The sequence below is a fragment of the Malus sylvestris genome, chromosome 15, assembly GCF_916048215.2.
Source record: "Malus sylvestris chromosome 15, drMalSylv7.2, whole genome shotgun sequence".
Lineage (NCBI taxonomy): Eukaryota > Viridiplantae > Streptophyta > Magnoliopsida > Rosales > Rosaceae > Malus > Malus sylvestris.
This window is the reverse complement of record NC_062274.1, coordinates 9,136,055-9,160,525: the sequence shown is the minus strand read 5'-3', so window position 1 is coordinate 9,160,525 and position 24,471 is coordinate 9,136,055. Positions and strand designations below refer to the sequence as shown.

The 24,471-nt window shown below is 39.2% G+C and overlaps 4 protein-coding genes and 1 pseudogene across 5 annotated transcripts; 2 read left to right on the top strand and 3 right to left on the bottom strand.

Annotated features, from left to right (window-relative positions):
* Nucleotides 1-236: 236 nt before the first annotated feature.
* Nucleotides 237-4,756, top strand: LOC126604101 (probable glycosyltransferase At5g25310). The gene is made up of 4 exons (XM_050271209.1): nucleotides 237-720; nucleotides 923-1,101; nucleotides 2,409-2,766; nucleotides 4,025-4,756. The coding sequence occupies exons 1-4, from the start codon at nucleotides 445-447 to the stop codon at nucleotides 4,688-4,690; spliced, it is 1,479 nt and encodes a 492-aa protein (XP_050127166.1). The 5' UTR covers nucleotides 237-444; the 3' UTR covers nucleotides 4,691-4,756.
* Nucleotides 4,757-5,191: 435 nt separating this feature from the next.
* LOC126602637 (ACT domain-containing protein ACR2-like) lies at nucleotides 5,192-6,550 on the bottom strand (annotated as a pseudogene).
* Nucleotides 6,551-7,980: 1,430 nt separating this feature from the next.
* Nucleotides 7,981-15,907, bottom strand: LOC126604096 (uncharacterized). Its single transcript, XM_050271198.1, has 10 exons — nucleotides 14,308-15,907; nucleotides 13,306-13,779; nucleotides 12,912-13,213; nucleotides 11,737-12,459; nucleotides 11,381-11,659; nucleotides 11,032-11,193; nucleotides 9,955-10,893; nucleotides 9,641-9,856; nucleotides 8,898-9,158; nucleotides 7,981-8,696 (listed from the first exon to the last, which is right to left on the bottom strand). The coding sequence occupies exons 1-10, from the start codon at nucleotides 15,719-15,721 to the stop codon at nucleotides 8,346-8,348; spliced, it is 5,121 nt and encodes a 1,706-aa protein (XP_050127155.1). The 5' UTR covers nucleotides 15,722-15,907; the 3' UTR covers nucleotides 7,981-8,345.
* Nucleotides 15,908-18,066: 2,159 nt separating this feature from the next.
* LOC126604099 (protein FAR1-RELATED SEQUENCE 6-like) lies at nucleotides 18,067-21,136 on the top strand. 2 transcript variants are annotated; one of them, XM_050271206.1, is made up of 2 exons: nucleotides 18,067-18,233; nucleotides 19,079-21,136. In XM_050271206.1, the coding sequence occupies exon 2, from the start codon at nucleotides 19,079-19,081 to the stop codon at nucleotides 21,083-21,085; it is 2,007 nt and encodes a 668-aa protein (XP_050127163.1). In that variant the 5' UTR covers nucleotides 18,067-18,233; the 3' UTR covers nucleotides 21,086-21,136. The 2 variants fall into 2 exon arrangements, with proteins under 2 accessions (XP_050127163.1, XP_050127164.1); XM_050271207.1 differs by having other exon boundaries at nucleotides 18,080-18,223.
* A 159-nt stretch (nucleotides 21,137-21,295) lies between these two features.
* LOC126604103 (vesicle-associated membrane protein 711-like) lies at nucleotides 21,296-23,435 on the bottom strand. The gene is made up of 4 exons (XM_050271212.1): nucleotides 22,980-23,435; nucleotides 22,685-22,875; nucleotides 22,400-22,563; nucleotides 21,296-21,735 (listed from the first exon to the last, which is right to left on the bottom strand). The coding sequence occupies exons 1-4, from the start codon at nucleotides 23,194-23,196 to the stop codon at nucleotides 21,645-21,647; spliced, it is 663 nt and encodes a 220-aa protein (XP_050127169.1). The 5' UTR covers nucleotides 23,197-23,435; the 3' UTR covers nucleotides 21,296-21,644.
* Nucleotides 23,436-24,471: the final 1,036 nt, after the last annotated feature.

The window sequence follows — 24,471 nt, the reverse complement described above, 5'->3', positions numbered from 1 at the left end:
TTGTTCTCCATCCTTTTCTCAGAGGGAACCATTGATCTAGTGGGTCCCACAATGTAGGCTCAATCCATCAACGGTCTTTTCTCACACTTGCTGATTTGGGAAGGAAAGTAGAAGCAAAATCATTAACTGCACAAAGTTGGAAATTTGGAGGGAAAAATTAGTTGTGAAGCGCTCGAACCATCCATAACTTGTAGACTTCTAGTCAAGTGCACGGTCAACCCGCCAGCACATGATCGGCTTCTCTCTCTTTACCGTCGAGGGCTAAATCCGTAAAATTCCACGCTCGTACACTTCACGTTCTTTCACTTCCTCTCCTTCAAATATTCAAAGAGCCACAAACAGAAAGAGAGAAAGAAAGCGCGAGAAAATATCAATATTTTCCCGGAAAAAAAAAATCTTGGCAACCAAACAGTCCATTCAATTCCTGTAGAGAGAGAAATTGAGATGGGGAGCTTCCATGCGAAGTACTCCTCTGCGTCCGTACTGCTTTGTTTCTGCATTTCGTCGATCATCACCATCGTGGTGATCTGCGGCCACCATTTCGATTCTCCGGTGATAATATCCGACTCCAAACAAGATCGGTACAGTCCTGTATGGATTCCGGTGGTTCAGCTCCGAAGCAAGCTCAAGGGAGCGTATCATCGCCTCGCCATCTCGGATGATCCATCCAGTACTATTCAACGATTTCACAGCAACGACTTCGTAAATCAGACGTCACTAGTAAGTTTCGTCAATTTATCGTCCAGTCAAGAATTTGAAACGCCATTGAATCAGATTTTTCTCCTAACTTTTGCATTTTAATTTTCTGTAGTTTTTAGCTAGCTCATTTTTCTGCTTCTGACATTAAAACTGTTATTTCTGAAACTTTGAAATCGGTAATTTAATTTAATTTTTTGTTACTTTCTGAAACGATCGATCACAGAGACACAAAATCCCCAAACGGAAAGCGAGCGGAGAGCAAAAGCTGGAGCAGGGACTCGCCCGAGCGCGAGCTTCAATTCGCAGAGCAGCTTCGAGTCCGAACAGTTCGTCAACACCAAACGACGACGTACTATTTCCCGGTGGATCAGTCGTGTATCGTAATCCCGGCGCGTTTTATCAGTAAGCTAGCCTAAGCCGCCTTCTTAATTCGTTTCATAATTTCCTTTTCCGATCAAATTAGTAATTAAAATAAAAAGAAAAAACTGAACATCTCTGGAAAATTGATCGTCGTATTAATTAAATATAAAGCTGTTAAACTGCATGCTTTGCTTGAAAGGCACCGTTTGGGTAGCTATAGGGTGCGGCATAGGGGTGTGGAGTGCGCACTCATTTGTGTTCTGCATCGTCACATACTCACTCGCCCGTATACTCGATTGCTGCTGAAAAAGAGGGGAGTCATGAACCGGACAGAAATTTTTCTGGGTTCCGTGTTCCCCACAAATAAAGGATTAACACTTGTTAATCCTTTATTTGTTCTGCGAAGCCGAAACGTATTAACGAAGGTAATTTTTTGCCAGGTGTTGGATGATGATTAGTTATGACCACGTGTTAATCCTTTATTTGTGGGGAACACCAGCTCACCTAGTGTTCTCGGAACCTAGAAAAATTTCTCCAGGACTAGGCGAGTATACATGCGAGCCCTCCTTTAAAATTTATTCATTTGCTAATGGGTAATGTTAGGAAAACTAAATTTAGAAACTAAATTTGAAAACCAAATGATGTGTCACCAATAGAAATAAGTACGTTTATCAATGTTTGAGTAATAAATCAATCATCAATTTCTATATTATTTAGTTTTCAAAACTTTATTTACAAACTTAGTCTCCCTAGTCTCTTTGCTAATTCATTTGGAGAAATTTAACTCTTCCATCCAATCAAATTTGGTTGACTTTATCTTCATATATGTAATTTATAGTTGGTGTACTATTTTTAGTACAAGTTAGTGTACTATTAGAGAAATCAACTTATTCAATTTTGGTTACAAAGTGTTGCGGAATTTAGTATATTATGTGAATAAATATAGTCTAAAGCGTGATGTACACGTTCACATCAGTTAGTAACTTAGTATCTTGAAAGTTGATCTAAAAAGTTCGTGTCTCTAACATTAATTTACTCGTAAAAATTATTAACATCTATAAGTTATAATTTGTGTAATCGATAAAAGCATTTATGATTATGCCATGATTCATAATTAGGAGTAGGATTTAAATAATTTTGATGTTACATGTGCCGTCAATGATTCCGCAATACATGTAGCATTATGACTTCTAAACTATGGTTTAATTAAGTACCCAATTTAAATTACGGAAGTTAATAGCTTAAGCTACCTTCACATCATGTGCATTCATGGAATCATGGAAGAATGTGAATTGACGCATCTACCCTTCAAAGTTTTTTGTATTTCAACGCATGCATTTGGACTGCAGGAGCTACACTGAAATGGAGAAAAAATTCAAAGTGTACGTGTACTCGGAGGGGGACCCACCGATGACCCACGACGGCCCATGCAAGGACATATATTCCATCGAAGGGCGGTTCATACACGAAATGGAGAATGGGGCAGCGGGCAGGAGGTTCAAGACCGAGAACCCGCAGAGGGCGCATGTTTACTTCATGCCCTTTAGCGTGACTTGGATGGTGAAATACCTATACAAGCCCTTAACCTACGACCTCACCCCTCTGAGGAACTTTGTGTCCGATTATGTAAGGATGGTTTCTGTGAGGCACCCCTTTTGGAATAGGACTCTTGGGGCGGACCACTTCATGCTCGCCTGTCATGATTGGGTTAGTCTCTCTCTCTCTCTCTCTCTCTCTCTCTCTCTCTCTCTCTCTCTCTCATGCCTTTAATTGATTTGTTTTGCTTCTGTGATATGCTTTGGCGATGAGAACTTTCTTGGCATGCTTGGATATATAGTTATGGGGTAGGAAGGATGTAAATGACGTTTTGGTTTGAAGTTTCTGTGGCTGCAACTTGAGGCATGGGGAAGTATAAAAGTGGAATGGTCATCTAATTAGTAGTGTCTGCAATGGGGCTGAAAAGTCTTGGGACCTTAAGGAAGTTTCTAAATTTGAGCAATATAGATATCATCACACAAAGGAGAAAAAGAAGCAAAAAAGGTCCTATTTGGCATGGGCCCTTCCATATTATCTTTAAACTTACTGAAAATAAATTAACCAAAATTGTTTGAAACTAAGAAAAAAGAAATCGGTATACCGCTCTCATATTATCATAAATAATTTTTTTGAGAAAGACCATAATTAGTAATTACGTAGTGAAGAATATTATATTTATAGATTCAACGCCATTGCTTAATTTTTTTCTCAATATTGCTTTTATAAAAAAAAGAATTGTTGGTAAATTTTCTAGTTGATAATAAGGGTGATGCTAGGAAAGCATCTTTTTAATTTATATTTTGTAAAGCATATAAAGTGGCTGTTGATGGGTGTATTTCAATTTTAATGATTTAAAGAATTTTTAAAAAGTTGACCAACCATCAACAATCACATCTTGTGGTTTACAAAGTGTGGTTTAAAATGATAGTATCTCTAACATTACTCAATTAAAAATTGTCAATTGATATCTAAAATAGTCCTTATCATTATTAGAAATTGCGCCAATGAGAAGACAAAGTGCATGAGGACTACCTTAGGAGGACAATTTACATATAACGGGTTCACAGACAACTGTGGTGTCTTGGTCTAATAATGACTTTTTATGTGGAGTGAAACTTACACATAGTAATGCATTATTGGACCAAAACATCATGTTGCTGGTGAAATGGCTTCATATAAGTCTATCTCTTATCTTAGAGTCATAGTTTTTTCCATTTTGATTTTGATGATTGATATGCAAAGTTATGTAACAAATAAAAACTGAAACATTTTATTAATTGGGTCAAGATAAAAAATGAAATCAAACCAAAGATAAAAAAACTTGGAGGGGGAAGGGAGGCATAAAGTATTTGCTAGTTTTCATGATAAAGTGAATTGCTTTTTATTTTACAAGAGATTAAATGAAAATTTTCCCACTAAATATTCTCAGGCACCCCGTGCGTCAGAAGGAAACCCACTTCTCTTCAACACATCAATCCGAGTCCTCTGCAACGCCAACACCTCCGAAGGCTTCAACCCTCAAAAGGACGTTTCCCTCCCTGAAATCCACCTCTACGGCGGCACAGTCTCCTCCAAGCTCATCTCACCGCCACCGCCCAACACCCTGCGTCCCTACCTTGCCTTCTTCGCCGGCGGCCTGCACGGCCCGATAAGGCCCATCCTCCTGGCTCACTGGAAAAACCGCGACAAAGACCTTCAAATTCATGAATACCTCCCCAAAGGCCTAGACTACGACTCTATGGTGCTCAAGTCCAAGTTTTGCCTGTGCCCTAGCGGGTATGAAGTGGCCAGCCCTAGAATTGTTGAGGCCATTTATGCCGAGTGCGTGCCGGTGATTCTATCGGAGCACTATGCGCTTCCGTTTAGCGACGTGCTGAGGTGGGAGGCGTTTTCGGTTAAGGTTGAGGTTTCGGAGATTTCGCGGCTGAAGGAGGTGCTGATGGGTGTTCCGGAGGAGAAGTATAGGAGGCTGGTGGAGAATTTGAGGGTTGTGAGGAAACATTTTGAGTTGAACCAACCGGCTAAGAGGTTTGATGTATTTCATATGATACTGCACTCCATTTGGCTTAGGAGAATTAACCTTAGAATTGCCTAGATAATTATCTTCTTTTGTTTGTAGTTAATTTATACATACAGAAATGAGTGCAACTTTTAATCAGTATTACTAGCTACTATCACATCGTACATCTCATCTGATCTCGTAAAATTGAGCTTCGTACTCACCTCACAAACCCGACGCTCTATATATCAGCCTCTAAGCATTTTATTACTCTTTCCTTCTCACTCTCAGTACACAATGCATCCCCGTCGATGTGTCGAATAAAATACTTGGATATATGGAAACAACATTCCTTAGTTAATTAGTCTCCATTAACAATTACAACGTGATAAGTTTACAAATAAAAGACAGAATTCAAGTGCACAGGGCATACGAAACTATGGAACTACATTTATCAACCACAATATTGCGGATTACTTTTCTAGTTGAAGTCAGTCTCAACCACTTTTAGCAAACCAGTTGTCGGTAAAGACGGTTAGTAAATGTGGTACAAATAGCAGCACTTGCTTGTCATTCAAGAATAGTGCTGGTATGCATTTACTGAAAGGCATAACCTTCTTGGGCACTAGCAGAAGCATGGAAACTTACATATACTGCATGTCAGTGAAAGTGCACACAGTATCAAACATGAGCCTCGGGCCAATCCTTGCACTCTATAGTCACGATTGAATACCCTTTTTCCTTACAACTCTCAGTCCAAACCACTGTCTTCCTACTCTCCTCCTCACATTATCTAACCCCAACAGTGTCCTTTGCCAGCTTGCCGGCCCCAAAGTAAGGTCCATTAAAGTCCCTCACAGAAAGCAGGAGCTGGTGCAACCTGCGCTCCACATTAGTACGCATGGTGCCTTGATGAATATTGTAATTATTATCTCCTCCTCCCATAAGCCCAGAGGTCTTCACTTCTTGTTGAAATTTGGGTTCTTTTCCGAACCGGCTGAGGGCAGTGGTGGCACGGAGGACGGCGATGAGGTGGACTTCAGTGGTGGCAAGGTGGTGGGGGCCATCGATTGTGGTGTCAGTTGATTGATCAGAGACTTGAGCAACACATGCCAGGCGGGCATTGTGGCTCCAGGCATGGCCTTTTACTATGTTGCACTGGAGATCCGCCAGTGCGAGGTCTCCGATAACAGACCCGGCGGTCTGCATGTCCCGGTCATTTCAATGGTGGTGCGCTCGCTAGGGTTTACAATGGTGTGTTCAATGTTGGAATCCCAGATCGATGGGTGCAAAAGAAAATAATGGGTTTAAATATGATTGCTCCACTCTAACTAATATCAAAACTTTTTGTGATAAAACCCCACATAACGGATTAGGCAGATAATAAAGTTGGAAACAGTATCGGTCTTGTTAAAGTGTGGCCCCACGGCCCCGCCAATCCAAAAAACCAACTTTCAATAGCTAGGGTTTGCGGGTTCGAACAAATTAGGGCTGTTGTTGGCATATCGCTTGGCCGACACGTTGCGAAGTCAAATGAGATTTATCAAGTTATCTTTGTTTTCCTTATTTCTTCTTCCAAGTTCATGCATATAGACTTAGTTAATTTCGACGTAGTTTCCTACGGTCTTCGATCCCTTTTTGCACATGGGAACCCTCAAACAACTGACTCACGTCAAAAAAATCATGTTGCAAAAATAACTCATTTTTGTCTTTTGATAAACTTTAAACTAGCTTATTCCTGGATAATACTAGTTATACATGCGCTAATGATTTATCTCAACTAGATGTAACACGTAATTTGACAGTTATTTATAAGTCTTTGAATATATGATGTTTACATGCAGTCGGCGCAAATATAGTTGACACACGTAACCAAATTATGTGGCAAGAATCTCTCATTTCCGTTTTTGATAAACTCCAAGCTACCTCTTTTTCGGATAATATCACATTTGCCATCTATTATCCCAACTATTATCCGTCGTTTGTTTAATATGTATTTCTTTTCATCTAGCATCAACCCTAAGGCCTATGGTTTAAACATAATACTATACATTTGCGAATATGATATCCATAAATCAAATTTGCAGAAAATGTAGAATTGTAGATAGTTGTAAAATGTGGTGAAGAATATTTGCATTTGTGCCGTAATTACTAATTATATAGTTAATAACCCCTATAACTAAAGCACTTTTAACCAAAGTTGGGCTCGTTTGGTATAGTACTTTTAAAATGACTGAAAAAGCTTTTAAAAAAAATATTTTTGAGTTTCAAAAGTACTTAAAGTGATTCTTAGAAGAAGCACTGTTATGTTTTGCTTCCAGAAGCAAAGTGTTTTTTTTTTTTTTTTTTTTCAGGATTCACTTCCATTTTTACTAAGAATGGGTTCTAAAAATATTTTCACCAAATACGTTCAGTCATTTTAAAAACACTTCAAAACGAGTAATTAAACAGCTGTAATTAACCAAATTTTGCAATTAAGGTAACCTAATTTTCCAATTAAGGTAACCTAATTTATCTACCTTTTGATCATTGTGGCAAACTTGTCTTACTATTTGTCTATCTTTCAAACCTGTTTCCTAACCCTCACAGTACGCTAGCAATTTAGTCAAAATAATGCAATTCGAAACCATAGCCGCTGATTACTGACGTTTAGATGGAATACTAAGTCTCAAAGAATTTAAGATATAAATTAGTTACGAATAAACTACAATATATGAGAGAGAGAAAGAGACTTGTTGAGTGACTTCATTCGAAAATAGCCTAAAAGCGCTTCTAGATCATAAAAGAAATTACTTCAGAAGCATTGAAACACTTTTGACAATTTCTGGAAGAGTAATAATATTTGGATCAGTTCATCCTATTCGGTCATCGGTTATCTTGCGGTCAGAAATTAGTTTGAATTTTTTTATTTAAAATTGAAACACAAACAATATCTAATGAAAACTGACTGCATGATGTACGATAAATGGCTAAGATGAATTGATCCCTAAGATCCTCACAAAGGATTTAACTTCAAGTTCCATCAGTTTTGTTCAACTCCGAAAAGAGAAAGAAACTAATAAGAGGAATGTTTACCCAAAAAAATGAAAAAGGGAAACTAAGAGGAAAAAATAAACAAGGAAGAGGTGAAAGGGAAGAAATGAAAATAAGAGGTAGGAAGGGAGAACATAGGAAGAGATCAACAACGTATAAATCCACATGCATTAGAAAATGATCGCCAATGTAATTAGTAAATGTATCAGAAAGTGATCAACAACGTAATCAGTAAATGTGTTTGTCACTATTCTAGCAAAAACGCTTGCAAAGAGATCGATAAACCAGTTGATTTGCCTAAACAGAACTGCACCACATCCATACAGAGAGAGAGAGAGAGAGAGAGAGAGAGAGAGAGAGAAAGAGCTTGGGAAAATAAATTGAACACCGGAATATCAAAAAATTTAAGGTAAATAAAAAGCCTATAATTGACTTCAAAGGGAGCAAAATGGGGGTAAATGAGGGAGTATTGGCATTTGCAACTGTATTGGATTCTCTTCCTCACTTTTACTTACTTAAACCCTAAACCTAACCTTTATCATCTTATTCCTTCTTTTTTTTTCCCCTTTTTCTTTCTCTTTTCAACTCGGTTCCAACAGTTCAAACAGCCTAAATGTCATAAAACCGACTCCAAAAATAGCAGTTTCACCCGATCCCACTGGGCCAACCAATGCCAACATTGGCACAAAAGAGAGCTACGAGTCTAGAACCCAGGCATCTACGAATGGTTGAACCAGGGTCCAACATTACCATTCACATGCCCATTGCTGTGGATTCCGACACCATTTGGGATGAGCGAAGGAGGCATTCCAACGGCCATCTGGGGTGGCGTCGAAGGATACAAGCCATGATTGTGTTGGAGGGCGTGAGGGCTCACAAGAGGACTGCTGGATGGACTGCCTTTACGCTGCTGCTGCTGAAGGGTATGGATCTGCCTGAGGCCTTCTTCATGGATGCCTGAAAGTGTTTCCAACTCCTTCATTGATAGAGCTTCCAAACCCGCCCCATACAAAGGAGCATGTCGGGACATTTCTTCCTTAAGTGAAGCATAGAGGGTGTGAATATCTTGCTGCATGAGATAAGGAGACGCATTAATCAAACAAGTCTGGTATTATCCCGAACAGAAGATAAACCAAATATGAAACTTAATAAGCACCGAAGCTAGCTGCTTCTGGTGATCTACAAATAATTAGGAGAAGGGAATATTACGGTGATCATGAAAAAGTAAAAGAAAGGAAACAGAAAGCATTGGCTATTTTGAGGCAAAAACCTGGCAGGCCTGCAATTTTGATTCCATCTCATAAATATACGCCTCATACCGAGCAACCTGCTCTTCTTTCTCCCGTTTCTCTCCTTCTGTTTGCCCCACTGTTTGTGTCAATCGCCGTACTTCATCTTCGAGAGACTGTCGAATTTCCTCTCGGGTTACATTCTCTGTGGCATACCGTTTAAGTTCTTCATCAAATCTTTTACGTGCACCTTCAGCGTTCTTCAACCTTTCAGCAAGAGCATTTTTCTCTTTCACCAATTTCTGTCACATTCATCCATTGCAGTTAGAAAAGGGTATGTCTTGGTAGAAAAGCAAAGACAAAAACATCAAACAAAGAAATTATCATAAACAATGGTCAATCCAAACATCATCAAATAATTACGCCTCCTAATATTTTCTGTGAGTTCAAAATGAATGAATACTCGCAAGACTTTGGCATGAAAATCATTTAAACATGCAGCTTCCATAGACGAAATCCCTATTGCACAATCCAAAATCACAATTCATAACAAGATGTCAACTCAAATGACATGCAGACTAAAAATGAGCCCATAACATAATAAAAACAAATATATGTTAAAAATTAAAAGCTAAACCCAACTTCTGAAGCATCAAATAACCTGACATGAGAAAGAGAAAGCCTTTTGAGAAACTATTAATTATTAAATACAGAAGAACACCAGCTTGGATAAAAGGCTGTGAGGTCATTTGAGATGACAATACAAAAAAAGCAAATTTGATACCTTCAATTCATCACGTTTTCGGGACTTCAATTGAGAGAGTTGTGTCTCTGCATCATGAAGGCGATCCTGAAGCACTTTCCTCTCTGTAGCGAGCCTTCTGATTTCATCATCTCGCTCAGAGCGGTGCCACTCAAGCTGACTCTCAACTTCTTGTATTTGTTCGGATAGTTCCTTCTTTTCTCGAGCAAAGCAATCAATCTCAGCCTTCATTTCAGACTGCCACATCATGACATGCATCAATTCTAATATTCTCTGGAAAAGAATAAACAAGATGCAATAATCATAGCCATACCACCAGTTAAGACAACAAGTACCTTAAGACGAGTATTAGTGGCCTCAGATTCACTCAGTTTTTGCAATATAACAGCTTTTTCTTTAACCATAGTAGCATTTTCGGCTTTCTTTTCTTCACGCATGCGAATTATTTCATCTTCACTAGCACATAACTGGTGCCACAGAGCAGCACGATCAACATTTGCAAGTTCAGCAACCTCCCGCATCATACTCAAAACTGGTCTGATAATTTCTTGTTCTTCAGAAGCCAGCGTCACCAAGATATCCAAATCTAGATCAACTTCATGGTTACTATCTGTAGTGCTAGTGGCTAGATCTACAAGTCTCTTTAGCATTCTCCCTCGATAAGTCTCATCAGCATACCATTTAAATAATAATGTATACAGCATCTTCACAAATCCCTTAACACAAGGATCTCTAGAGAGGGCCAATGTCTCAGCAAGACCAAGAACTGAAGTAAAATCGTCTCGTTGGATTCTCAGCTGTTCATTGGCATCTCCCTCTGCTGCAACATCGGTCTGCTGAAAATTATCCCCAATAAATTTAGCATCAAGATTCAATCTTTGAGCAAGGCGCCTTTCCAAAACCATGGCCACAGAATGAGCCACAATGGCACCACGAGCTACAGCTCTCTCAAATGTTTGAGAGGCTTCAACTGCCAAACAAGGTATGGATAACATCTCGATCAAGATGTAAATGTCAGAAAAGAGACGACTCGAGCGGAAAGCCTGCTCATCCACCGGATGAAACCGTTCAGAAATCGGTCCATGTTCACCAAACAAGAAAAGACCAGAATTCAATGTCGAGCAAGTGTCACCAAATTCATCATCACAATCAATATCTCTAAGTATGGTTTCAGCAACATCTCCCCAGCTATTTACAGTTCTACTCAAAAATTCAAGAACACAAGGAGAAATGTCGACACCCAAATTCTTTAGCCTAACACGGACAGATCTGACCTACAACAGAGAACAAAGAAGGTTACGCATCCAAAGAGAAGGGAATGCAAAAGTAAATACAATAATATAAGTGGATTTTTTTTTCCTTAGAATATGTAATTAATTAATTATTCAATCAAGAATACGTTATACACATACGGCTTCGGGGAGGTGTTGGCACTGGGATGCAGCTTTAAATATAAAATCTATGGTTGCAACAAGAGGCTCATCATTTGAATCCCGCAAAAACTCAAAAGATTGAGATAAAACTCGTTCCCACACTTCACTGCCACAGTCCAGTTGACTCAGAGCACCAAAAACCTGAGAATTACGACAAAGATAACTTAAAAGAAGAACAATGTAGCAATAGACTTGTGCAAAGCTGCACATGCTAGCTAGATCGCTTTCCATAATATATGTAAGATGCTTTGTATTAAATAGATGAAAAAAAAAACACATCTGGGGAAAGCAAAATATCTTTGAACGACAATAAGTAAATAAATCTTACAGGTGTCCGCAAAGCAGGTTCTGCATCTGGCTTTTGAAGTCGTTCTATAAGTGCAAAAGCAGCAAGTGGATGCTCTGAGTGCTCAACCAACTTGGGCACCAAAGCAACAAGATCGGACTGCAAATGCTTTGGCGCTTTATCCAGTACAAGAGCGATCTTTTGTGCAGACTGAGGCCGACGTCTTGGTTCAGGACAGCATTGTGGAACAGCTCCATCTAGAGCTCTCAACGAGTTTACAATCAATCCTAAGAGCTCCTCTGATTGCTCTGGCCACTTGGTCTGAAATTCAATTTGTTAAAACAGGTCAGTACTATCACTTAAGCTGCATATCAAATACTAGGAACAATGTAATGTACCTTTGAGCGAAGGGTGACATTTTCTGACACCCCGGCAGATGTTTCTGGAGGACAAATTGGTTTTCCAGGAAGAGTTTTTCTAGGTACACCAATCCCAGTCACATCAGAGCTTTGAACAGCCGAAGTGCTGCTGCTAGTTTCATCAGAGCCAGTATCCAATCTTTCACATGCAGGACAATCCGAAGATTCTGTAGCTCCATTTTCTCTATCAGGTTGCAACGGACAAGCAGCTCCGCTTCCATCTGGAGACTTTGAGTTTGCATCAGACAAGTCGCCATATGAAGTCCCTTCTGTAGGTTGGCAACACTCAACCATAATGTCCAAAAGTAAATCAATGATAGCCTGCTGTAGAACTTTGACTCCCATCAGCAAATTCATCAAACTAGGGGAAGATTCATCATTCTTTATGACCTTCATCCCATCACTGCTACCAGAAAGCTTGGTCGGAAGAAGCAGCCGTTTTACTTTAGCAGGGTCATCAAGATAAACACGGAGCCCAGTCAGAAAACCAGCAATAGCACCAGCATCCATCAGAAGTTTTTCTCGTAAAGTGACCTGTGGCTGTGAAGGATTATCTCCGTATGTGAGGTGAAATCCAGCTCTAGAAAGTAGGTTTCTAAAGATATCTTCTTCATCACCACCAATTCCTTCACTGTCTTCAGAATCAACAAGCTCATCAGGATCTGTTGTCAAAGCATCCTGATCATCCTCCGAAGCAAAAACCTGACAGGCAAAATGCATAACAATAGGCAACCACCATAAAAGAGTAGAAGGGGAAGACCATTCTTAGTCAAATTGCATTGCTACAGTAGCGAGCTAAAAGATAGTGAGACGTATAAACTGACTGCTTAAGTTAAATGAAAATTTTATTGCTCAAGGCAGAGACATTAACAAGGTTAAAACAAATGTACCCCTGTTCTAAATTAAATGTTACACCGACAGATGAAGCAGGCAAACTAACATCAACCATCCCATGATAACAACATAAATATCTCTCAAACCATTTTAGAGAAGAAGTGTAAAAATTAAAGAACCACAAAAACCTTCCCAGAAAATTTAAAAAATGGGTATCAGCAGCACTTAAGAATCAACAAACTTGAACATCAGACAGACAGTATAAATACAACCATGATTAGCAGGCTGTGTATAACTGAAATACGCGTGTAAACACTAACCTCTAGATCTGAAAACTCAAACCAAGGACAGCAGTCCAATATTTCGCAGACAAAAACAACAGTATCACGAACAAGAAACCCTGCATCTGCTTCCAACATATCCGACACCTTCATGAATTGCAAAACAGAATTGTTCCAAGTCTTTGTACATATAGATGACTCCTTCCACACAGTTTTAGCAGGGTTCTTTTGATTCACAACAGCCATCCTGTATCTAACCCAAAAGTTTTTATCCAGATCACAACCAACAGACTGGTCACTCTCCAAATAAATACATATGGTGTCAAAGGACTCATATACACCTGCATCAAGGAAAACAAATGTCGGTAAAATTAAGAAATGCAAACAAATGAGACCACCTTTTTAGTGGAGAATATGTGTGACTGCTGCTTACCAATTCGAAGTTCACATCCACCAGCTTGGAAGAATTTGCTAAAGATTTTTCGGGTCTCCATTATTTCCTTAAAAGACAGGAAATTCTCCACCTTCCATGTGAAGGAACTTCTTTTTCCGTTCTTATCAATCTGTGAACCAGCATTGCTTGACTCAGTATCCTGATCAGTAAACTCTTGCATTATTGATGTCTCTTTCAATATAAGGACCTCCGCTGAGAATACAACAGTGTCCTGAACAAGAAACCCTGAATCTTGATCAAAGAGACTAGTAAGCGTCACAAATTCACGCCAGCCCCAATCCTTTGCTGCTTTGGAGTAGCGATTCTGAGACTCCTTCGTGACAGACTTCTCCTCCATCCTCTGGTTAACAACAGACAAACGATGGCTCACAAAACAACTCCAGTCACTAGAAGTGTTCCGTGCATCAGTAACTTCCAGAAACACTGAAAGGTGGCATGGTGGTTGAGACTGCCCTGATACCACCAAAAATATGGAAAAATTTCATCAGTTCACTCTCTGACGCACAAGCTGGATAGGTTTTATGTTGTCTAACACATTAACAAAATTTTATCATTCCACCATATGGCATTTCAAACCTTTCATGACATACACAATCCTAAGAACAAAATAAGTATGCCTCAGCATAGCTCAAGTAACATCGAACATAACGATCAGAGTAGCAGAGTATAAACAATATATGCTGGCTTATGCTATCTTAGATAGCATTAATACATACCATATTTGCAGTGGCCCATGATGCCATTTAACTACAGATGCAGCTCCATACGTTCAAGTGGTGGGATAATAGGGAAGGACATGTAAAATCATTTTCAAATAGGATGATAAAGGTACTACTAGTCCTCAAATATCTGTATGAGAATGTATCACATGGTTTCATAGCTTTGCAACACATTAATCCACAAAAAGAAAGAGTTATTGATTGTTACAACCAATTATTGAGAATAAAACAAAGAATTCTCTTGTGCAATAACGAAGCATACCTCGGGGATAAACAATGAGCCGACAGTCCCGATTTCCAATCTGAAACCTCCTGCTCTTGATGCAAAGACCCGTTATCTTCCTCTTCTTTAAAAGATCCTTCAACCTAGTGAAGTTTTCAATCCTCCAATTGAATTTCCCCATGTGACCATCCAACTTCCTTGCCCCACTACCACTCCTCCCCGTAATTAATCCTCCATTCTTCGAAAAGCTACTAAATTCCTTTATCACATGAAACGATGTACTAAACACCGCAGTATCATCCAATAAAAACCCCGACTCAGTCCCAACAAAATCCGACATCTTCATATAATCATTCCACCCCAAACTAGTGTTATCCCCACTTTTATTATCAGCAGCAAACCTCCCATACGAGTCCCTATGCATGTGATTAGTCCCAGGCTTCTGGTTCAACACCGACATTCGAAACAAACACCAACAACTCCTATCAGACAACACAACCGTCTTGTCCGTGTCCTTGCTCTCCAAACACATTGACAAATACTCCACGCCGTTCACCGAGCTCTGATACACACTAATCCTCAAATTACACTCTCCAGCAGGAAACACCGGGCTCATTATCTTCTGAGTCTTAATCATCTCCTTAAACAAACTAAAGTTTTGAACTTTCCAAGTGAACTTGCCACTCAACACATCGGAAACCGGTCCGGCCACCGCAGAACCCGACATCATCGAGCCGGCGGACGATTGGAGCTCATTGTTATTGTTATTACTATCTCGCGTAAAATTAACGGACTCATTCAATATCAAGATATCGGCGGTAATCAAAACGGAGTCGGTATTGAACAAATAACCTAATTTCGAATCAAAGACAGTAGAAGAAGGCGTAAAATCGCACCAACCGTGAGATTTCTTCTTGCTCGAGAACCGATGCCAAGAATCGCGATGAATGGTCTTAGAATCGTCGGCGAGGTTGACGATGGCGAGCCGATAACTCGCGAAGCAGTCCCATTTGGACGACGAGGTGCCCCGCGGGTCCATGATTTGGAGGTATATCGAGATGTACCCCGGCAGCGCCTGTGAGTCACCCTTAGGGTATATTAGCAACCGGCAATCGTATCCCCCTACCTCGAAGTACTTGCTCCACAGTGCCCTAGCCTTGATTCTCGGAAAATTCTGGACCGTCCATCGGCAGACCGTCGAGTACTCGCCCCGCCGATCGACGGTCACGCTCTCCTGTGCCCCGCCGCCGTCCCTGGACGGCGTGGACGCCACGGAAAGGTCCTCCGGCGCCGCCGCCGGTATCGACGGAAGCTTTTCGGAGGCTCCCGAATTCAGCGATGAGGTGGCGGGCTGCGAATGGTCCGCCGAAATGGATGCGACGGAGGAGGACGACGACGACGACGACGAAGATACCGCCTCGGACGATGATGAGCTCTGCTGCTGCTGCTTCATTAGGGGTTTCCTTTCGTTTCGTTCGCGTTTCTCTCTCTCGAGCCTCTCCTCACTCTCTGGTTTTCGTATTTAATTTTTGTATTTATTTATTTTTATTTTTGATCAATTTTAGGGAGGAGGAGAGGATGTTGTTTGTGGTTAAGCCTCGAGAGGGTAAACAAAGAAGAGGAAGAAGAGAGGGCACTTTGGACACTAAGCGGCGCATCGTAGTTAACCTGCGCCGTCCCTCTGCTTCCCCTTTCGTTTTGAGAATTTTAACGCAAATTTTTTGATATTGTTCATTTTAACGAAAAATCATATTTTAATTTTAAAAAATTAATCATGATATTATTCATTTTATTTTTTATTTTATTATTATTATTGTTAAATTTAAAATTTTCAAATCTTGTTTATCAGTTTGTTTTTTTATATTTTTTTTTTCCTAATTTTTTGCGTCCCTGAGGTTTGTCTAGTTGTGATCTGACGTCCAGGTTTTATTTCGCTACGTTGGAAGGCCGTTGATCTGGTGGCTATTTGCACGTGCGATGGGGCCCACGTGGGTCATGGGGCCAATCGGGGGATATGACTGCACGTGCTTCGGGAAGATCCGCCGGTGCCCAGGGCTGTGTTTTCTTTTCCAGCTAGGGCCACGTCATAGTTCGAATACTTTTGGACCAGTAACATACTATTACTCATGGATTTTGCCTTTTTTTTTGAGCTTTTTTTTCACTACTTGAGAATTTGGTATGACGACCTTTTATGTTTATTTATTATCGAAAATGTTATTTTCAATCCAAATAAATATCATGAAAAACTCAGCCCTAAAAAGATTCTTGCAAACCATATCTAAAAATAGTATTATAAAGTATCACTAATCGTAAATTAATGAGTAGAGATTAAAGCACTCATAATTCACCGAGAACCACGCGACTATATAAATCAATAAAATTGTTAAAATTTGTGTTACAAGAGACAAAAAATAAAATTTGTTAACAAAACTAAAAACAAATCCTCGTATGTACTTTTTTGTTTGATTATATTGAACTAAAATGTTAAGCATAAAAAGGTTAAAAAGACCTTCCATATTTTTTTAGTCAAATAAAAAATGACCTTCCATCGTCCCATGTCTTTCGTCACACACTGATGTCTGTTGTCTACTCTCCTCATCTCCGACCAGTGCATATGGTGAAAGTGTTGGACAGGCGTAAAAAGAAATTTTCCCCTTCATAATTTGTATTGTATTTATGAATTTTGTTACGTTCTAATCTCGATATATTATACACTAAGGATCAATACTTGACCATCATATGAACCGATTGAAAATCAAACCAAAACTAAAATGACTTAATCAAGCAAAACTATTTGTTCAATTTCGATTTTGATGGTTTAAAAACATAACCAAATAAGATATAAATTAATATTTTTATTTATTTATGTTGGGTATATTCAAAGCCCAATTATAAGTCAACTATTAACCTAAAGGCTAAGTAAACCCAACTTTAGGCCCAAATATGTTGAAAGTCTTATTCCTTATATTTTTTTTTCACCTTTTCTCCAATTTATAGGTTAAAAAATATATATTAACAAAAAATAAAACCAAACAGAACCGAATTGAACCAAATCAAATAATAATTTTAATTTAGATTTCAGTTTTAGCAAAAAACCGAATCGAATCGAATGAAAAGCTAAAAATTGACAAATTTCAAGTGGGAAAATGAAAATATACAAAAGCATACAAATTTTGAAATGAATAAAAAAGCCCTAGTTGCGTTAAAAAAGGACATGGATCCTCTCCGGATCCATGCATCTTAATCCTAGGGATCCACCAATTCGGGTCATTGAAATTTGATCCAATGACTACAAACATAGAGCCACTTTAAAAGTTATAATGATTTTAGCCGTTTGATCAAATTTCAATGATTCAGATTAGTGGATCCCTACGATTAGAATGCATGGATCCATAGAGGATCCATAGAGGATCCATGTCCTTAAAAAAAGCCCTAGGGAGAGATAAATAATATAAAATAATACTAGGTAGATTAAATTTTAGATCAAATATGCTAATTATGTGATATGTCACCAATATGAATTGATTTCTTTAGTATTATTCAATAGTATAAGAGAATATTTTTGCTCATCATTATAAATTATCGTGTATGCTCACCAAATCTATACCTAATCATCTGCCACATGTTCTTTCACTTAACATTGATTTTTTTTTTTAAATTGAAAAAATAACATTTAATACGAAAGTTAATTAGAGGTACGTAAAATGACATGTAACAAATTATTAGGTGTATAATAAGCATAAACCATAAATATGTGGTGAGCAAAAATGCCCTCACAGTATAATAGTATTTCAGCCACGTGTCAGCGCACAGGGTCGATAGATTTGTGAAAGCTCTGTAATCCCAAGTGTGACTCGCACATTTCCTTCACCAGCATCTAACTCGGAGCCCTGACTCAGCCCCAATTCCTCCGAGTCTCTGACAGTTGATTTCCCGCCTCGCCGAGTCCGACCCGGTAAACCACTGTAAGATCGCCTAAATTCTCACTCTATTACTCTAATTTTCTGTGTGTTTAGCATTTAGCCATGATATTAAGTGGATCGTTTAGACCTTGGACTTGGATTATTATAACTGTTTGGATGCCGAGAAAAGTTGGGAACGTGAAAGAAAGTTAAATTGTGTGTTTAATCTGTATGTTAGGGTTAGATTAGGCAAATTCAACGGCAAAGAGCGGCTTTCAAGTTCTTTAGTTCTTAATTTTGGGGTTGTCGATTGTGCATTTGTCTGTGAAATTGTGAGTTTGTAAAGATTTTTGTTTTTTTATAGGAAAACTATAATTTGCTCGAAGTGTGATATTTCAGCACTGCCTACAAAAAATTACACGTTTTGATACAATCACCGTCTCGATGGTCAGATGGTGAGGGTATATGTATTCACATAATTACATCTGGCCGTCGAGATGGTGATTGCATTAAATAGTCAAATCTGATATTTTCACTCTTTTACAGTTTTGATTTTACTACTGAGTTTACAAAAATGGATGTTTTAAGATTTTTGTGTTGTATGCAAATATATTATAGTTTCTATGGTGGCCTTTTGGCAACTGGGTAGTGCTACTTTTCAATGATTCCGTCGTGCCTTAGCTTGAAAAGGGAGGAGGGTTGTGTTAGGCACGACCCGATCCTAACAGAACCCTCCTCCCTTTTGTTATTGTATCACATTTGTGTTAGACATGGATCCCGAAAACAAAAAATTTATCACATTTTTGTTGTTGTATAGGCAGCTGGGCGCTCTGCCGGTATTTGACGAAGATTTTTCTTTTGGTTTAATGGTGCCTAAAAAGGTTATGCTTTTATGATTGTGATTTCAGATGGAAGAAGTTTCTCTCAACACCGAGCCAGTCTTTGACGAAGGGGATGACTATGAATTGGAGGGAGATTTTACCGAGCATGATCATGGAACTGGGGAAACAAACAGAAAAAGGGACCCCCGAGAACCTACGGTGGGTTTGGAGTTCGATTCATTTGATGAAGCATATGATTTTTACAATCTCTATGGTAAAGAACAGGGCTTTGGCATCAGAGTAAGCAATTCATGGTTCAGATCAAAGAAAAAAGAACGGTATCGAGCAAAGCTAAGCTGCAGCAGTGCAGGTTTCAAGAAAAAGAGTGAAGCCAATAATCCAAGACCCGAAACAAGAACTGGTTGTCCTGCAATGGTCGTTATCAGGCTGGTGGACTCCAAAAGGTGGAGAATAGTCGAATTAGAGCTTGAACACAATCATCAGGTGAGTCCACAAATCAAAAGGTTTTACAAGTCGCATAAGAAAATGATTCTTGCTGCCAAAAGTGCTCAACCGCCCCCAGAGCCCGTTACAGAAGTTCATACTATCAAGCTGTATCGAACACCTGTTTTGGACGTTGGGTGCAGTGGATACTCAAATTTTAGTGAAACTGAAGGTTTGAATTCGATCGATCCCTCTAAACACTTGGAACTTAAAGAAGGGGACACTCATGCAGTTTATAACTACTTTTGTCGAATGAAACTGACGAACCCTAATTTCTATTATTTAATGGATCTTGACGACGATGGACGCCTGAGGAATGTGTTTTGGGCTGATGCCAGGTCCAGGGCCGCATATGGCTACTTCTGCGACACGGTTGCAATAGATACAACGTGCTTGGTAAACAAATACGAAATCCCCCTGATTTCATTTGTTGGCGTAAATCACCATGGACAGTCGGTTTTGTTGGGCTGCGGCTTCCTTGGGCAAGAGTTGGAGGAAAATTTTGTTTGGATGCTCAGGGCATGGCTCAAATGCATGCTAGGGCGCCCTCCACAAGTTTTCATTACTGATCAATGCAAGCCCTTGCAAAGTGCAGTGTCTGAGGTTATCCCTAACGCTCGCCACTGCTATTGTTTGTGGTATATCATGCAGAGAGTTCCAGAGAAATTGGGAGGACTGAGGGGATACGACGAAATCAAGAGACAATTGCACAAAGCAGTCTATAATTCCTTGAAGATAGCTGAGTTTGAAACTTCGTGGGCAGAAATGATCAAGCGGCACGAACTAGGGGATAATAGATGGCTTCAGATATTGTACGATGATCGGCAGATGTGGGTTCCGGTGTACTTGAAAGACACATTTCTTGCAGGAATGATCCCTATCCGAGAACAGGAGAGCTCGACTGCATTTTTTGATGGTTATGTGCATAAGCATACGTCTTTCAAGGAATTTGTCGATAAGTACGATCTAGCTCTACATCGGAAGCGCATGAAAGAGGTGGCGGCGGATGTGGAGTCGAGAAGTTCAAGCTTTGAACTAAGAACGAGATGTAATTTCGAGGAACAGCTACGTAATGTGTATACGAAGGAAATTTTCAGGAGGTTCCAGTTGGAGGTTGAGGGCATGTACGCCTGCTTCAACACAAGACAGGTGAATGTGACTGGGTCTATACTAACGTACATAGTCAAGGAACGGGTTGAAGTAGAAGGAAACGAAAAGGAAGTCCGATGCTACGAGGTTTTGTACGAATCAACACAAGTTGATATACGATGCATCTGCAGTTTGTTCAACTACAAAGGTTATCTATGCAGGCATGCATTGAACGTTCTTAACTACAACGGCGTGGAAGAAGTCCCGTCGCGCTATATTCTGCCACGGTGGAGTAAAGATTTCAAGTGCAGGTATCTTCTCCATCACAGCTCGAGTGATATTGACGTGTATGACCCAGTGTACTGGCATAATCATCTATATAAACTTGCCCTTCCCGTTGCGGAAGAAGGGGCACAATCGGAAGAAAATTATAAGACCACCTTACTAGCATTGGAGGAGTTATTGAACAAGTTTCATATTGTGGAGGATAACCAAGTGTAACAAAGAACGGTATATAATAGTACTGTATACAAATATCCTCTTGAAAGATGACTCTGCTGCTTCTTTTGAACCGCATTCATACTCACTCCTACACACACAAACTTGGGCAATAACCAGAGCAGTTAGGGAGTCTTTCTAGTGCCTGCGGGAATCGACATTTTGTAGTGTATATAATGTGCAAAATAGGGAAAACCCATGAGTCTCACAAAGTTATGTTTTGCTGATGAACGCGAACTAAGCTCTTCGGTCTATTAATCAAATTCACAGTACAAGAAACAACTAGATAATATACGACCAGCCATAAATATAATAAACTCATCACGCTATGTTTTCAAGAAACATACAACCTAGAGGCCAAAAGATAAAAAAAGAAAATACAACCTGAACCAGTTCAAAACTCCCACAGGCTACACACACAAATGAGCGATTTGAAATCACATAAACACAAGAATCTGACAACTTACGTCCGTGGAAGTTTAAATAGAAGAATCCCATGCACCCAGCAGAGGAAGAAAACAAAGCAAAAGCACGTTCCAATCTCACTTGTTTGTCATGCTCACTACTTCAAACAGGAGGGTAGTGCGAGGCCATGGCAAACGAAAGCCAGCACAACATAAATTACTACTAGCACAAGGAATATCAATGCAACCCTGCAAGATTCAAAGCACTTGGTAAGTGGGGGTAGACAAATAATGCATGTACATGATTAAAATTACATGAATGAAAAATACTCTTGCCATAAAATTTACGATAAACTGAGGTTTGAATATGTAGTCAAATTGACTTGACAGTCAAGCAATCTAATATGCCAGGGTATCTGATATAAAACATTACCATTACACAAAAGTATAAAACGCTCTTGCCACACAATATAACACAAGCTGTGGTATCTATACATAGCTGAATTGACAGTCTAGTCTAGCAACATAACATTCCATACTGACAGACATAAAAACATCACTGTTGCATAAAACACTCGTGCCAGACAATCTAGCACAAACTGTGGGTTGAATACGTAGTTGAATTGACGGCTATGTAGTTGAATTGACAGTCTAGCAACGTAACATGCCGGACACACTAGCTTTGTAACTTTACCATTACATAAAACACTCTTGCCAGATAATCAAACACAAACTGTGGTTTGAATACGTAGATGAATTGACAGTTTAGTAATGTGACCGTCTGACATGAAAACATAACCCATTGCATAAAGTACATACAACTCTTTAAATCATAAGATGAAAAGAACAGAGAAATTGATAATTTCGACGTTTCTGTAGCTATTGAATTGAGCTTTGAGTTTAGAAAACATACGTGAGCTTAACATTTTTCCACCACACACTGGTTCTGAAACGGCGAGCTTGCTTTCTGAACCGGAAGGTATTGTCTTGCATATTAGCAGTTTTATCAACCAGCAACTCCAAGCGATCCCCTCTATCCAAAACTTTGTCAATGTTCTCAATCATCACATTTCGCACCTACAAATCCGAAAACTCAATAAGAAATCAAACCACAATCGATAAGAAAAAGAATGAACAACTGGATCCACATTCCACGATTAAACTTGGTCAATTGGTGACAAAATTGACATCCTTCTACCTGGCTCATTTCGCCTTTGAGTCGATTGATCCTATCGGCATTAGGATCATTGGAGTAATACTCCATCTGCTGGCTCAAAACCCTAGAAAACTCATCGTTCATGCCGTAAGCCTGAGCCGAATGAACAGCGCGGCCGTAGGTCCTCACGAATCTCTGATGGATGTCCTCCAGAAAAGCGAAGGGCATTCTCCCTGCACCAATAATCGAACACAATAAAAATAAAAAATAAAATTGAAAATTGGGGGAGGGAAAGTGTGCGAAATTATGAATTGGGTCAAACAAAACGACGACGTACGGGCGGCGGTCTCGTCGGCCATACAGAGGACGGTGAGGCCATCGGTGCGCTTGACGTGGAAGATGTAGCGATCTTGAGAGTAGGAGACGTGGGTGTCGCTGTCGCCGGGGATCTTCTCGAGGATTTGTCTGGAGATTGTGCTCGCGTTCGTCGCCGTGCCGCTGAACTCCGCTAGCACAACCGATCCCCGTGCTACCAGCGCGTACAGTATCGCCATCTCCCCGCCACCACAACCACCGCCAAGATCAGCTCAAATCTTTCTCTCTCTCTCTCTAAGAAATTACGGTAAGCTACCGACGGCGACCGACTCTCTCTTTCTTCTTTCTTCTCAGTAAGATAACCTCAAATCAGCCATTTTTGGTGTTCAAAAATGGAAAATTGAAAGGTTTCACTCTCTCGCTTTCTCTCTCTATCGCTCTGTTAACTCGCTTTTATTTTTTATTTTTTATTTTTTGGCTGAATTTGCTGAAATTGTGGATTATTGAATTCGGAATAATAAAAGGAAAATACAGCCAATGACATGTGGACTATTGATTGATTGAAGTATAAATCAACGGTATAAAGTCATCCGAAAAATATTTGCTAAACATAGTAGTTGTAGTTTCCATTCTTACGTGGATAATAGAGTACCGTTGATTGCAGTGAGTTGTACAATATATAGAAGGTTCTCGCACGACCTCACGATGAGGAAAAAAACTTTTGTAATGTCACTCAGCACAATTGAGTGGGAAAACAAACTCCGCACAAGTTTTTTTTTTTTTTTTTTTCACAATGAGATAAAAAATGTGTATTTGCTCAAATTTCACATTATTGATTATCGCTAAGTGAGTGATTTTAATCAACATAATTTTTAAAGTTCATACTCATTTAATGATAATTAATGGAGCGAGCACAAATTCTCATACTATATAAGATTTCGTGTGACAATCATGACTCATGCTAATAACACTTTCCAATGACCAAATCACTTATGAAAACAGTTAACATAAAAATTAAAGTTCTTATTTGTTAGAAAAAGTAGTTTTTATGCATTAACGAGTGATTTTCCACAAAACAAATCGAACTTTTTTATTTAACATTTTGATTTCTTTATACTAAAAACACTTATATCCAAAATGACAATGTTGCTTCCAAATTAGGATTGAGAGCCTCGTATGAATCAATAGTGGTTCAGTTAAGATGGAGATCAGTCTAGTCCAAAATTTAAGTGAATGAATTCTTATTGTTAATTCTTGTGAAGTTCATCCATTTAGTGAAAATTAGCTCATTCGCTCAACAAAAAATTAAGGCACACCAAATTAACGACTCTTAAGATAAAGTTTGCCACTTGGTTACACATAATACAAGAAAAAATGAAAATTGTATCCCAAAATTCATGCTTGCCCTATAAGAGATGTTGGTCTTTATTTAGAAAATGATTGTTTCCCACTCTCAACCAATGTACTATTTATCCTTTAAACAACAAAGCAAAACAAATTAATCATATTCATTA

Bases quoted from the DNA above. Each gene is read 5' to 3' on its own strand.
- LOC126604101 (XM_050271209.1), top strand. From the start codon at position 445: ATGGGGAGCTTCCATGCGAAGTACTCCTCTGCGTCCGTACTGCTTTGT. The intron at 721-922 runs GTAAGTTTCGTC...GATCGATCACAG, and splicing joins TCGTAAATCAGACGTCACTA to AGACACAAAATCCCCAAACG. The intron at 1,102-2,408 runs GTAAGCTAGCCT...TTTGGACTGCAG, and splicing joins AATCCCGGCGCGTTTTATCA to GAGCTACACTGAAATGGAGA.
- LOC126604099 (XM_050271206.1), top strand. From the start codon at position 19,079: ATGGAAGAAGTTTCTCTCAACACCGAGCCAGTCTTTGACGAAGGGGAT.
- LOC126604096 (XM_050271198.1), bottom strand. From the start codon at position 15,721: ATGAAGCAGCAGCAGCAGAGCTCATCATCGTCCGAGGCGGTATCTTCG. The intron at 11,660-11,736 runs GTACATTACATT...ATTGAATTTCAG, and splicing joins ATGTCACCCTTCGCTCAAAG to ACCAAGTGGCCAGAGCAATC. The intron at 11,194-11,380 runs GTAAGATTTATT...CGTAATTCTCAG, and splicing joins AACCTGCTTTGCGGACACCT to GTTTTTGGTGCTCTGAGTCA.
- LOC126604103 (XM_050271212.1), bottom strand. From the start codon at position 23,196: ATGGCGATACTGTACGCGCTGGTAGCACGGGGATCGGTTGTGCTAGCG. The intron at 22,564-22,684 runs GTAGAAGGATGT...TCGGATTTGTAG, and splicing joins TCAAAGGCGAAATGAGCCAG to GTGCGAAATGTGATGATTGA. The intron at 21,736-22,399 runs GTATGTTTTCTA...TGAATCTTGCAG, and splicing joins TGGAAAAATGTTAAGCTCAC to GGTTGCATTGATATTCCTTG.